The sequence below is a fragment of the Lissotriton helveticus genome, chromosome 11, assembly GCF_964261635.1.
Source record: "Lissotriton helveticus chromosome 11, aLisHel1.1, whole genome shotgun sequence".
Classification (NCBI taxonomy): domain Eukaryota; kingdom Metazoa; phylum Chordata; class Amphibia; order Caudata; family Salamandridae; genus Lissotriton; species Lissotriton helveticus.
The window spans coordinates 346,757,159-346,770,422 of record NC_136072.1 but is presented as its reverse complement, the minus strand read 5'-3'; the positions used below and the strand labels follow the sequence as shown (position 1 = coordinate 346,770,422).

Below are 13,264 nucleotides of genomic sequence, written 5' to 3'. Positions count from 1 at the left end.
CCAAATATCATTCAAAATGTCAATTGGATCGTGCCTCATGTTGAGTAACCACTTTTGAAACCCTCACAGTGACCAAAATTGCCATTTCTACAGAGTTTTGCTTACTCAAAAGCTTCAATTTTGAACAATTTCAGGCATCGAAATGACTTTAAACTTACTGATTTTAGTTGAAAACGTCATAATTCACATCCAATAGTCATTTAGAGTCAAAACATTAAATGTTAAAATTTCATCCATATTGACCATTTTGGGAACGTTCGACAGGTCCGGAGTCATCGTTTTTCCTCAGAAAATTGATTTTTTTGACTGTACCAAATATGATTCAAAATGTTAATTGGATTGTGCCTCATGTTGAATAACCACTTTTGAAAAACTCACAGTGACCAAAATTGCCATTTTTACAGAGCTTTGCTTACTCAAAAGCTTCCATTTTTACCAATTTAAGCCACCGAAATGACTTTAAACACACTTATTTTAGTTGAAAAAGTCATAATTCACATCCAACAGTCATTTAGAGTCAAAAGATTAAATGTTAAAATTTCATCCATATTGACCATTTTGGGAACGTTCGACAGGTCCGGAGTCATCGTTTTTCATCAGAAAATTGATTTTTTGAACTGCACCAAATATGATTCAAAATGTCAATTGGATTGTGCCTCGTGTTGAATAACCACTTTTGAAACCCTCACCGTGACCAAAATTGCAATTGTTACAGAGATTTGCTTACTTAAAAGCTTCAATTTTGAACAATTTCAGGAACCAAAATAACTTTAAGCACACTTATTTTAGTTGAAAAAGTCTTAATTCACATCCAACAGTCATTTAGAGTCAAAAGATTAAATGTTAAAATATCATCCACATTGAACATTTTGGGGACGTTCGACTGGTCCGGAGTCATCGTTTTTCATCTGAAAATTGGATTTTTGGAGTGTACCAAAAATGATTCAAAATGTCAATTGGATCGTGCCTCATGTTGAATAACCACTTTTGAAACCCTCACAGTGACCAAAATTGCCATTTTTACAGAGTTTTGCTTACTCAAAAGCTTACATTTTGACCAATTACAGGCACCGAAATGACTTTAAACACACTTAATTTAGTTGAAAAAGTCACAATTCACATCCAACAGTCATTTAGAGTCAAAAGATTAAATGTTAAAATTTCATCCATATTGACCATTTTGGGAAAGTTCGACAGGTCCGAAGTCATTGTTTTTCATCAGAAAATTGCTTTTTAGGAGTGGACCAAAAATGATTCAAAATGTCAATCGGATCGTGCCTCATGTTGAATAACGACTTTTGAAACCCTCACAGTGACCAAAATTGCCATTTTTACAGAGATTTGCGTATTCAAAAGCTTCAATTTTGACCAATTACAGGCACCGAAATGACTTTAAACACACTTATTTTAGTTGAAAAAGTCTTAATTTACATCCAACAGTCATTTAGAGTCAAAAGATTAAATGTTAAAATTTCATCCACATTGACCATTTTGGGAACATTCGCCAGGTCCGGAGTCATCGTTTTTCATCAGAAAATTGGATTTTTGGAGTGGACCAAAAATGATTCAAAATGTCAATTGGATCGTGCCTCATGTTGAATAACCACTTTTGAAACCCTCACAGTGACCAAAATTGCAAATTTTACAGAGTTTTGCTTACTCAATAGCTACAATTTTGAACAATTTCAGGCACCGAAATGACTTTAAACACACTGATCTTAGTTGAAAAAGTCATAATTCACATCCAACAGTCATTTAGAGTCAAAAGATTAAATTTTAAAATTTCATCCATATTGACCATTTTGGGAACGTTCGACAGGTCTGGAGTCATCGTTTTTCATCAGTAAATTGATTTTTTGGACTGTACCAAATATCATTCAAAATGTCAATTGGATCGTGCCTCATGTTGAGTAACCACTTTTGAAACCCTCACAGTGACCAAAATTGCCATTTCTACAGAGTTTTTCTTACTCAAAAGCTTCAATTTTGACCAATTTCATGAACCAAAATGACTTTAAGCACACTTATTTTAGTTGAAAAAGTCTTAATTCACATCCAACAGTCATTTAGAGTCAAAAGATTAAATGTTAAAATATCATCCACATTGAACATTTTGGGGACGTTCGACTGGTCCGGAGTCATCGTTTTTCATCTGAAAATTGGATTTTTGGAGTGTACCAAAAATGATTCAAAATGTCAATTGGATCGTGCCTCATGTTGAATAACCACTTTTGAAACCCTCACAGTGACCAAAATTGCCATTTTTACAGAGTTTTGCTTACTCAAAAGCTTACATTTTGACCAATTACAGGCACCGAAATGACTTTAAACACACTTAATTTAGTTGAAAAAGTCACAATTCACATCCAACAGTCACTTAGAGTCAAAAGATTAAATGTTAAAATTTCATCCATATTGACCATTTTGGGAAAGTTCGACAGGTCCGAAGTCATTGTTTTTCATCAGAAAATTGCTTTTTAGGAGTGGACCAAAAATGATTCAAAATGTCAATTGGACCGTGCCTCATGTTGAATAACCACTTTTGAAACCCTCACAGTCTATAGATTAAATGTTAAAATTTCATCTATATTGAACATTTTGGGGACGTTCGACAGGTCCGGAGTCATCGTTTTTCATCTGAAAATTGAATTTTTGGACTGTACCAAAAATGATTCAAAATGTCAATCGGATCGTGCCTCATGTTGAATAACGACTTTTGAAACCCTCACAGTGACCAAAATTGCCATTTTTACAGAGATTTGCTTATTCAAAAGCTTCAATTTTGACCAATTACAGGCACCGAAATGACTTTAAACACACTTATTTTAGTTGAAAAAGTCTTAATTTACATCCAACAGTCATTTAGAGTCAAAAGATTAAATGTTAAAATTTCATCCATATTGACCATTTTGGGAACATTCGCCAGGTCCGGAGTCATCGTTTTTCATCAGAAAATTGGATTTTTGGAGTGGACCAAAAATGATTCAAAATGTCAATTGGATCGTGCCTCATGTTGAATAACCACTTTTGAAACCCTCACAGTGACCAAAATTGCAAATTTTACAGAGTTTTGCTTACTCAATAGCTACAATTTTGAACAATTTCAGGCACCGAAATGACTTTAAACACACTGATCTTAGTTGAAAAAGTCATAATTCACATCCAACAGTCATTTAGAGTCAAAAGATTAAATGTTAAAATTTCATCCATATTGACCATTTTGGTAACGTTCGACAGGTCTGGAGTCATCGTTTTTCATCAGTAAATTGATTTTTTGGACTGTACCAAATATCATTCAAAATGTCAATTGGATCGTGCCTCATGTTGAGTAACCACTTTTGAAACCCTCACAGTGACCAACATTGCCATTTCTACAGAGTTTTTCTTACTCAAAAGCTTCAATTTTGACCAATTTCAGGAACCAAAATGACTTTAAGCACACTTATTTTAGTTGAAAAAGTCTTAATTCACATCCAACAGTCATTTAGAGTCAAAAGATTAAATGTTAAAATTTCATCCATATTGAACATTTTGGGGATGTTCGACAGGTCCTGAGTCATCGTTTTTCATCTGAAAATTGGATTTTTGGAGTGTACCAAAAATGATTCAAAATGTCAATTGGATCGTGCCTCATGTTGAATAACCACTTTTGAAACCCTCACAGTGACCAAAATTGCCATTTTTACAGAGTTTTGCTTACTCAAAAGCTTCAATTTTGACCAATAACAGGCACCGAAATGACTTTAAACACACTTAATTTAGTTGAAAAAGTCACAATTCACATCCAACAGTCATTTAGAGTCAAAAGATTAAATGTTAAAATTTCATCCATATTGACCATTTTGGGAAAGTTCGACAGGTCCGAAGTCATTGTTTTTCATCAGAAAATTGCTTTTTAAGAGTGTACAAAAAATGATTCAAAATGTCAATTGGACCGTGCCTCATGTTGAATAACCACTTTTGAAACCCTCACAGTGACCAAAATTGCCATTTTTACAGAGCTTTGCTTACTCAAAAGCTTCCATTTTAACCAATTTAAGCCACCGAAATGACTTTAAACTCACTGATTTTAGTTGAAAAAGTCATAATTCACATCCAACAGTCATTTAGAGTCAAAAGATTAAATGTTAAAATTTCATCCATTTTGAACATTTTGGGGACGTTCGGCAGGTCCGGAAGCATCGTTTTTCATCTGAAAATTAAATTTTTGGACTGTACCAAAAATGATTCAAAATGTCAATTGGATCGTGCCTCATGTTGAATAACCACTTTTGAAACCCTCACAGTGACCAAAATTGCCATTTTTACAGTGATTTGCTTATTCAAAAGCTTCAATTTTGACCAATTACAGGCACCAAAATGACTTTAAACACTCTTATTTTAGTTGAAAAAGTCTTAATTTACATGCAACAGTCATTTAGAGTCAAAAGATTAAATGTTAAAATTTCATCCATATTGACCATTTTGGGAACATTCGCCAGGTCCGGAGTCATCGTTTTTCTTTTTTTTTTTTTTTTTTTTAAGTTATTTTATTGCACAGAGAACAAAGACAGAACTTAGAACTGGATAACTTGGCCCTTTCTCTTCTTGTCTCCGCCCAATTCAAAGTGTTTACATCTTTTGATGGCCAGCATCCTCTTGGACCTGCAGTTCGACTCAACGCACTCCAATCTCAATACAATCTTTTTCGTGGTCTTAGCCTTCTTACGGAAAATGGGCTTCGTTTGACCTCCATAACCGCTCTGCTTACGATCGTATCGTCTCTTTCCCTGGGCATAGAGTGAATCCTTTCCCTTCTTGTACTGAGTTACTTTGTGGGGCTGATGCTTCCCGCACTTCTTGCAGTAAGTCCTGCGAGTTTTCGGGACGTTCACCATCTTGCCAGCATCAGCGGGCCGAAGAGGACATCGTTTTTCATCAGAAAATTGGATTTTTGGAGTGTACCAAAAATGATTCAAAATGTCAATTGGATCGTGCCTCGTGTTGAATAACGACTTTTGAAACCCTCTCAGTGACCAAAATTGCCATTTTTACAGAGTTTTGCTTACTCAAAAGCTACAATTTTGAACAATTTCAGCACCGAAATGAATTTAAACTCACTGATTTTAGTTGAAAAAGTCATAATTCACATCCAACAGTCATTTAGAGTCAAAAGATTAAATGTTAAAATTTCATCCATATTGACCATTTTGGGAACGTTCGACAGGTCAGGAGTCATCGTTTTTCATCAGAAAATAGATTTTTTGGACTGTACCACATATGATTCACAATGTCAATTGGATCGTGCCTCATGCAGAATAACCACATTTGAAACCCTCACAGTGACCAAAATTGCCATTTTTACAGAGCTTTGCTTACTCAAAAGCTTCCATTTTGACCAATTTAAGCCACCGAAATGACTTTAAACACACTTATTTTAGTTGAAAAAGTCATAATTCACATCCAACAGTCATTTAGAGTCAAAAGATTAAATGTTAAAATTTCATCCATGTTGACCATTTTGGGAACGTTCGACAGGTCCGGAGTCATTGTTTTTCATCAGAAAATTGATTTTTTGGACTGCACCAAATATGATTCAAAATGTCAATTTGATTGTGCCTCGTGTTGAATAACAACTTTTGAAACCCTCACCGTGACCAAAATTGCCATTTTTACAGAGTTTTGCTTACTTAAAAGCTTCAATTTTGAACAATTTCAGGCACCAAAATGACTTTAAACTCACTTATTTTAGTTGAAAAAGTCATAATTCACATCCAACAGTCATTTAGAGTCAAAAGATTAAATGTTAAAATTTCATCCATATTGACCATTTTGGGAATGTTCGACAGGTCCGGAGTCATCGTTTTTCATCAGAAAATTTATTTTTTGGACTGCACCAAATATGATTCAAAATGTCAATTGGATTGTGCCTCGTGTTGAATAACCACTTTTGAAACGCTCACCGTGACCAAAATTGCCATTTTTACAGAGTTTTGCTTACTTAAAAGCTTCAATATTGAACAATTTCAGGCACCAAAATGACTTTAAACTCACTTATTTTAGTTGAAAAAGTCATAATTCAAATCCAACAGTCATTTAGAGTCAAAAGATTAAATGTTAAAATTTCATCCATATTGACCATTTTGGGAAAGTTCGACAGGTCCGAAGTCATTGTTTTTCATCAGAAAATTGCTTTTTAGGAGTGGACCAAAAATGATTCAAAATGTCAATTGGACCGTGCCTCATGTTGAATAACCACTTTTGAAACCCTCACAGTCTATAGATTAAATGTTAAAATTTCATCTATATTGAACATTTTGGGGACGTTCGACAGGTCCGGAGTCATCGTTTTTCATCTGAAAATTGAATTTTTGGACTGTACCAAAAATGATTCAAAATGTCAATCGGATCGTGCCTCATGTTGAATAACGACTTTTGAAACCCTCACAGTGACCAAAATTGCCATTTTTACAGAGATTTGCTTATTCAAAAGCTTCAATTTTGACCAATTACAGGCACCGAAATGACTTTAAACACACTTATTTTAGTTGAAAAAGTCTTAATTTACATCCAACAGTCATTTAGAGTCAAAAGATTAAATGTTAAAATTTCATCCATATTGACCATTTTGGGAACATTCGCCAGGTCCGGAGTCATCGTTTTTCATCAGAAAATTGGATTTTTGGAGTGGACCAAAAATGATTCAAAATGTCAATTGGATCGTGCCTCATGTTGAATAACCACTTTTGAAACCCTCACAGTGACCAAAATTGCAAATTTTACAGAGTTTTGCTTACTCAAAAGCTACAATTTTGAACAATTTCAGGCACCGAAATGACTTTAAACACACTGATCTTAGTTGAAAAAGTCATAATTCACATCCAACAGTCATTTAGAGTCAAAAGATTAAATGTTAAAATTTCATCCATATTGACCATTTTGGGAACGTTCGACAGGTCTGGAGTCATCGTTTTTCATCAGTAAATTTATTTTTTGGACTGTACCAAATATCATTCAAAATGTCAATTGGATCGTGCCTCATGTTGAGTAACCACTTTTGAAACCCTCACAGTGACCAAAATTGCCATTTCTACAGAGTTTTTCTTACTCAAAAGCTTCAATTTTGACCAATTTCAGGAACCAAAATGACTTTAAGCACACTTATTTTAGTTGAAAAAGTCTTAATTCACATCCAACAGTCATTTAGAGTCAAAAGATTAAATGTTAAAATTTCATCCATATTGAACATTTTGGGGATGTTCGACAGGTCCTGAGTCATCGTTTTTCATCTGAAAATTGGATTTTTGGAGTGTACCAAAAATGATTCAAAATGTCAATTGGATCGTGCCTCATGTTGAATAACCACTTTTGAAACCCTCACAGTGACCAAAATTGCCATTTTTACAGAGTTTTGCTTACTCAAAAGCTTCAATTTTGACCAATAACAGGCACCGAAATGACTTTAAACACACTTAATTTAGTTGAAAAAGTCACAATTCACATCCAACAGTCATTTAGAGTCAAAAGATTAAATGTTAAAATTTCATCCATATTGACCATTTTGGGAAAGTTCGACAGGTCCGAAGTCATTGTTTTTCATCAGAAAATTGCTTTTTAAGAGTGTACCAAAAATGATTCAAAATGTCAATTGGACCGTGCCTCATGTTGAATAACCACTTTTGAAACCCTCACAGTGACCAAAATTGCCATTTTTACAGAGCTTTGCTTACTCAAAAGCTTCCATTTTGACCAATTTAAGCCACCGAAATGACTTTAAACTCACTGATTTTAGTTGAAAAAGTCATAATTCACATCCAACAGTCATTTAGAGTCAAAAGATTAAATGTTAAAATTTCATCCATTTTGAACATTTTGGGGACGTTCGGCAGGTCCGGAAGCATCGTTTTTCATCTGAAAATTAAATTTTTGGACTGTACCAAAAATGATTCAAAATGTCAATTGGATCGTGCCTCATGTTGAATAACCACTTTTGAAACCCTCACAGTGACCAAAATTGCCATTTTTACAGTGATTTGCTTATTCAAAAGCTTCAATTTTGACCAATTACAGGCACCAAAATGACTTTAAACACTCTTATTTTAGTTGAAAAAGTCTTAATTTACATGCAACAGTCATTTAGAGTCAAAAGATTAAATGTTAAAATTTCATCCATATTGACCATTTTGGGAACATTCGCCAGGTCCGGAGTCATCGTTTTTCTTTTTTTCTTTTTTTTCTTTTTAAGTTATTTTATTGCACAGAGAACAAAGACGGAACTTACAACTGGATAACTTGGCCCTTTCTCTTCTTGTCTCCGCCCAATTCAAAGTGTTTACATCTTTTGATGGCCAGCATCCTCTTGGACCTGCAGTTCGACTCAACGCACTCCAATCTCAATACAATCTTTTTCGTGGTCTTAGCCTTCTTACGGAAAATGGGCTTCGTTTGACCTCCATAACCGCTCTGCTTACGATCGTATCGTCTCTTTCCCTGGGCATAGAGTGAATCCTTTCCCTTCTTGTACTGAGTTACTTTGTGGGGCTGATGCTTCCCGCACTTCTTGCAGTAAGTCCTGCGAGTTTTCGGGACGTTCACCATCTTGCCAGCATCAGCGGGCCGAAGAGGACATCGTTTTTCATCAGAAAATTGGATTTTTGGAGTGTACCAAAAATGATTCAAAATGTCAATTGGATCGTGCCTCGTGTTGAATAACGACTTTTGAAACCCTCTCAGTGACCAAAATTGCCATTTTTACAGAGTTTTGCTTACTCAAAAGCTACAATTTTGAACAATTTCAGCACCGAAATGAATTTAAACTCACTGATTTTAGTTGAAAAAGTCATAATTCACATCCAACAGTCATTTAGAGTCAAAAGATTAAATGTTAAAATTTCATCCATATTGACCATTTTGGGAACGTTCGACAGGTCAGGAGTCATCGTTTTTCATCAGAAAATAGATTTTTTGGACTGTACCACATATGATTCACAATGTCAATTGGATCGTGCCTCATGCAGAATAACCACATTTGAAACCCTCACAGTGACCAAAATTGCCATTTTTACAGAGCTTTGCTTACTCAAAAGCTTCCATTTTGACCAATTTAAGCCACCGAAATGACTTTAAACACACTTATTTTAGTTGAAAAAGTCATAATTCACATCCAACAGTCATTTAGAGTCAAAAGATTAAATGTTAAAATTTCATCCATGTTGACCATTTTGGGAACGTTCGACAGGTCCGGAGTCATTGTTTTTCATCAGAAAATTGATTTTTTGGACTGCACCAAATATGATTCAAAATGTCAATTTGATTGTGCCTCGTGTTGAATAACAACTTTTGAAACCCTCACCGTGACCAAAATTGCCATTTTTACAGAGTTTTGCTTACTTAAAAGCTTCAATTTTGAACAATTTCAGGCACCAAAATGACTTTAAACTCACTTATTTTAGTTGAAAAAGTCATAATTCACATCCAACAGTCATTTAGAGTCAAAAGATTAAATGTTAAAATTTCATCCATATTGACCATTTTGGGAATGTTCGACAGGTCCGGAGTCATCGTTTTTCATCAGAAAATTTATTTTTTGGAGTGCACCAAATATGATTCAAAATGTCAATTGGATTGTGCCTCGTGTTGAATAACCACTTTTGAAACGCTCACCGTGACCAAAATTGCCATTTTTACAGAGTTTTGCTTACTTAAAAGCTTCAATTTTGAACAATTTCAGGCACCAAAATGACTTTAAACTCACTTATTTTAGTTGAAAAAGTCATAATTCAAATCCAACAGTCATTTAGAGTCAAAAGATTAAATGTTAAAATTTCATCCATATTGACCATTTTGGGAAAGTTCGACAGGTCCGAAGTCATTGTTTTTCATCAGAAAATTGCTTTTTAGGAGTGGACCAAAAATGATTCAAAATGTCAATTGGACCGTGCCTCATGTTGAATAACCACTTTTGAAACCCTCACAGTCTATAGAATAAATGTTAAAATTTCATCTATATTGAACATTTTGGGGACGTTCGACAGGTCCGGAGTCATCGTTTTTCATCTGAAAATTGAATTTTTGGACTGTACCAAAAATGATTCAAAATGTCAATCGGATCGTGCCTCATGTTGAATAACGACTTTTGAAACCCTCACAGTGACCAAAATTGCCATTTTTACAGAGATTTGCTTATTCAAAAGCTTCAATTTTGACCAATTACAGGCACCGAAATGACTTTAAACACACTTATTTTAGTTGAAAAAGTCTTAATTTACATCCAACAGTCATTTAGAGTCAAAAGATTAAATGTTAAAATTTCATCCATATTGACCATTTTGGGAACATTCGCCAGGTCCGGAGTCATCGTTTTTCATCAGAAAATTGGATTTTTGGAGTGGACCAAAAATGATTCAAAATGTCAATTGGATCGTGCCTCATGTTGAATAACCACTTTTGAAACCCTCACAGTGACCAAAATTGCAAATTTTACAGAGTTTTGCTTACTCAAAAGCTACAATTTTGAACAATTTCAGGCACCGAAATGACTTTAAACACACTGATCTTAGTTGAAAAAGTCATAATTCACATCCAACAGTCATTTAGAGTCAAAAGATTAAATGTTAAAATTTCATCCATATTGACCATTTTGGGAACGTTCGACAGGTCTGGAGTCATCGTTTTTCATCAGTAAATTTATTTTTTGGACTGCACCAAATATGATTCAAAATGTCAATTGGATTGTGCCTCGTGTTGAATAACCACTTTTGAAACGCTCACCGTGACCAAAATTGCCATTTTTACAGAGTTTTGCTTACTTAAAAGCTTCAATTTTGAACAATTTCAGGCACCAAAATGACTTTAAACTCACTTATTTTAGTTGAAAAAGTCATAATTCAAATCCAACAGTCATTTAGAGTCAAAAGATTAAATGTTAAAATTTCATCAATATTGACCATTTTGGGAACGTTCCACAGGTCCGGAGTCATTGTTTTTCGGCAGAAAATAGATTTTTTGGACTGTACCAAAAAAGATTCAAAATGTCAATTGGACCGTGCCTCATGTTGAATACCCACTTTTGAAACCCTCACAGTGACCAAATTGCCATTTTTACAGAGCTTTGCTTACTCAAAAGCTTCCATTTTGACCAATTTAAGCCACCGAAATGACTTTAAACACACTTATTTTAGTTGAAAAAGTCATAATTCACATCCAACAGTCATTTAGAGTCAAAAGATTAAATGTTAAAATTTCATCCATATTGACCATTTTGGGAACGTTCGACAGGTCCGGAGTCATTGTTTTTCATCAGAAGATTGATTTTTTGGACTGCACCAAATATGATTCAAAATGTCAATTTGATTGTGCCTCGTGTTGAATAACCACTTTTGAAACCCTCACCGTGACCAAAATTGCCATTTTTACAGAGTTTTGCTTACTTAAAAGCTTCAATTTTGAACAATTTCAGGCACCAAAATGACTTTAAACTCACTTATTTTAGTTGAAAAAGTCATAATTCACATCCAACAGTCATTTAGAGTCAAAAGATTAAATGTTAAAATTTCATCCATATTGACCATTTTGGGAATGTTCGACAGGTCCGGAGTCATCGTTTTTCATCAGAAAATTGATTTTTTGGACTGCACCACATATGATTCAAAATGTCAATTGGATTGTGCCTCGTGTTGAATAACCACTTTTGAAACGCTCACCGTGACCCAAATTGCCATTTTTACAGAGTTTTGCTTACTTAAAAGCTTCAATTTTGAACAATTTCAGGCACCAAAATGACTTTAAACTCACTTATTTTAGTTGAAAAAGTCATAATTCAAATCCAACAGTCATTTAGAGTCAAAAGATTAAATGTTAAAATTTCATCCATATTGACCATTTTGGGAACGTTCGACAGGTCTGGAGTCATCGTTTTTCATCAGTAAATTTATTTTTTGGACTGCACCAAATATGATTCAAAATGTCAATTGGATTGTGCCTCGTGTTGAATAACCACTTTTGAAACGCTCACCGTGACCAAAATTGCCATTTTTACAGAGTTTTGCTTACTTAAAAGCTTCAATTTTGAACAATTTCAGGCACCAAAATGACTTTAAACTCACTTATTTTAGTTGAAAAAGTCATAATTCAAATCCAACAGTCATTTAGAGTCAAAAGATTAAATGTTAAAATTTCATCAATATTGACCATTTTGGGAACGTTCCACAGGTCCGGAGTCATTGTTTTTCGGCAGAAAATAGATTTTTTGGACTGTACCAAAAAAGATTCAAAATGTCAATTGGACCGTGCCTCATGTTGAATACCCACTTTTGAAACCCTCACAGTGACCAAATTGCCATTTTTACAGAGCTTTGCTTACTCAAAAGCTTCCATTTTGACCAATTTAAGCCACCGAAATGACTTTAAACACACTTATTTTAGTTGAAAAAGTCATAATTCACATCCAACAGTCATTTAGAGTCAAAAGATTAAATGTTAAAATTTCATCCATATTGACCATTTTGGGAACGTTCGACAGGTCCGGAGTCATTGTTTTTCATCAGAAGATTGATTTTTTGGACTGCACCAAATATGATTCAAAATGTCAATTTGATTGTGCCTCGTGTTGAATAACCACTTTTGAAACCCTCACCGTGACCAAAATTGCCATTTTTACAGAGTTTTGCTTACTTAAAAGCTTCAATTTTGAACAATTTCAGGCACCAAAATGACTTTAAACTCACTTATTTTAGTTGAAAAAGTCATAATTCACATCCAACAGTCATTTAGAGTCAAAAGATTAAATGTTAAAATTTCATCCATATTGACCATTTTGGGAATGTTCGACAGGTCCGGAGTCATCGTTTTTCATCAGAAAATTGATTTTTTGGACTGCACCACATATGATTCAAAATGTCAATTGGATTGTGCCTCGTGTTGAATAACCACTTTTGAAACGCTCACCGTGACCCAAATTGCCATTTTTACAGAGTTTTGCTTACTTAAAAGCTTCAATTTTGAACAATTTCAGGCACCAAAATGACTTTAAACTCACTTATTTTAGTTGAAAAAGTCATAATTCAAATCCAACAGTCATTTAGAGTCAAAAGATTAAATGTTAAAATTTCATCCATATTGAACATTTTGGGGATGTTCGAAAAGTCCGGAGTCATCGTTTTTCATCAGAAAATTTATTTTTTTGACTGTACCAAATATGATTCAAAATGTCAATTGGATTGTGCCTCATGTTGAATAACCACTTTTGAAAAACTCACAGAGACCAAAAATTGCCATTTTTACAGAA

At 34.2% G+C, this 13,264-nt stretch overlaps 2 protein-coding genes across 2 annotated transcripts; both read right to left on the bottom strand.

Moving 5' to 3' along the window:
• Positions 1 to 4,527: 4,527 nt before the first annotated feature.
• LOC144792326 (large ribosomal subunit protein eL42) lies at positions 4,528 to 4,900 on the bottom strand. The gene has a single exon (XM_078667281.1). It carries the CDS (start codon positions 4,875 to 4,877, stop codon positions 4,557 to 4,559), a length of 321 nt encoding a protein of 106 aa, XP_078523407.1. The 5' UTR covers positions 4,878 to 4,900; the 3' UTR covers positions 4,528 to 4,556.
• Positions 4,901 to 8,193: 3,293 nt separating this feature from the next.
• Positions 8,194 to 8,600, bottom strand: LOC144792324 (large ribosomal subunit protein eL42-like). Its single transcript, XM_078667280.1, has one exon. The coding sequence runs from the start codon at positions 8,575 to 8,577 to the stop codon at positions 8,257 to 8,259; it is 321 nt and encodes a 106-aa protein (XP_078523406.1). The 5' UTR covers positions 8,578 to 8,600; the 3' UTR covers positions 8,194 to 8,256.
• Positions 8,601 to 13,264: the final 4,664 nt, after the last annotated feature.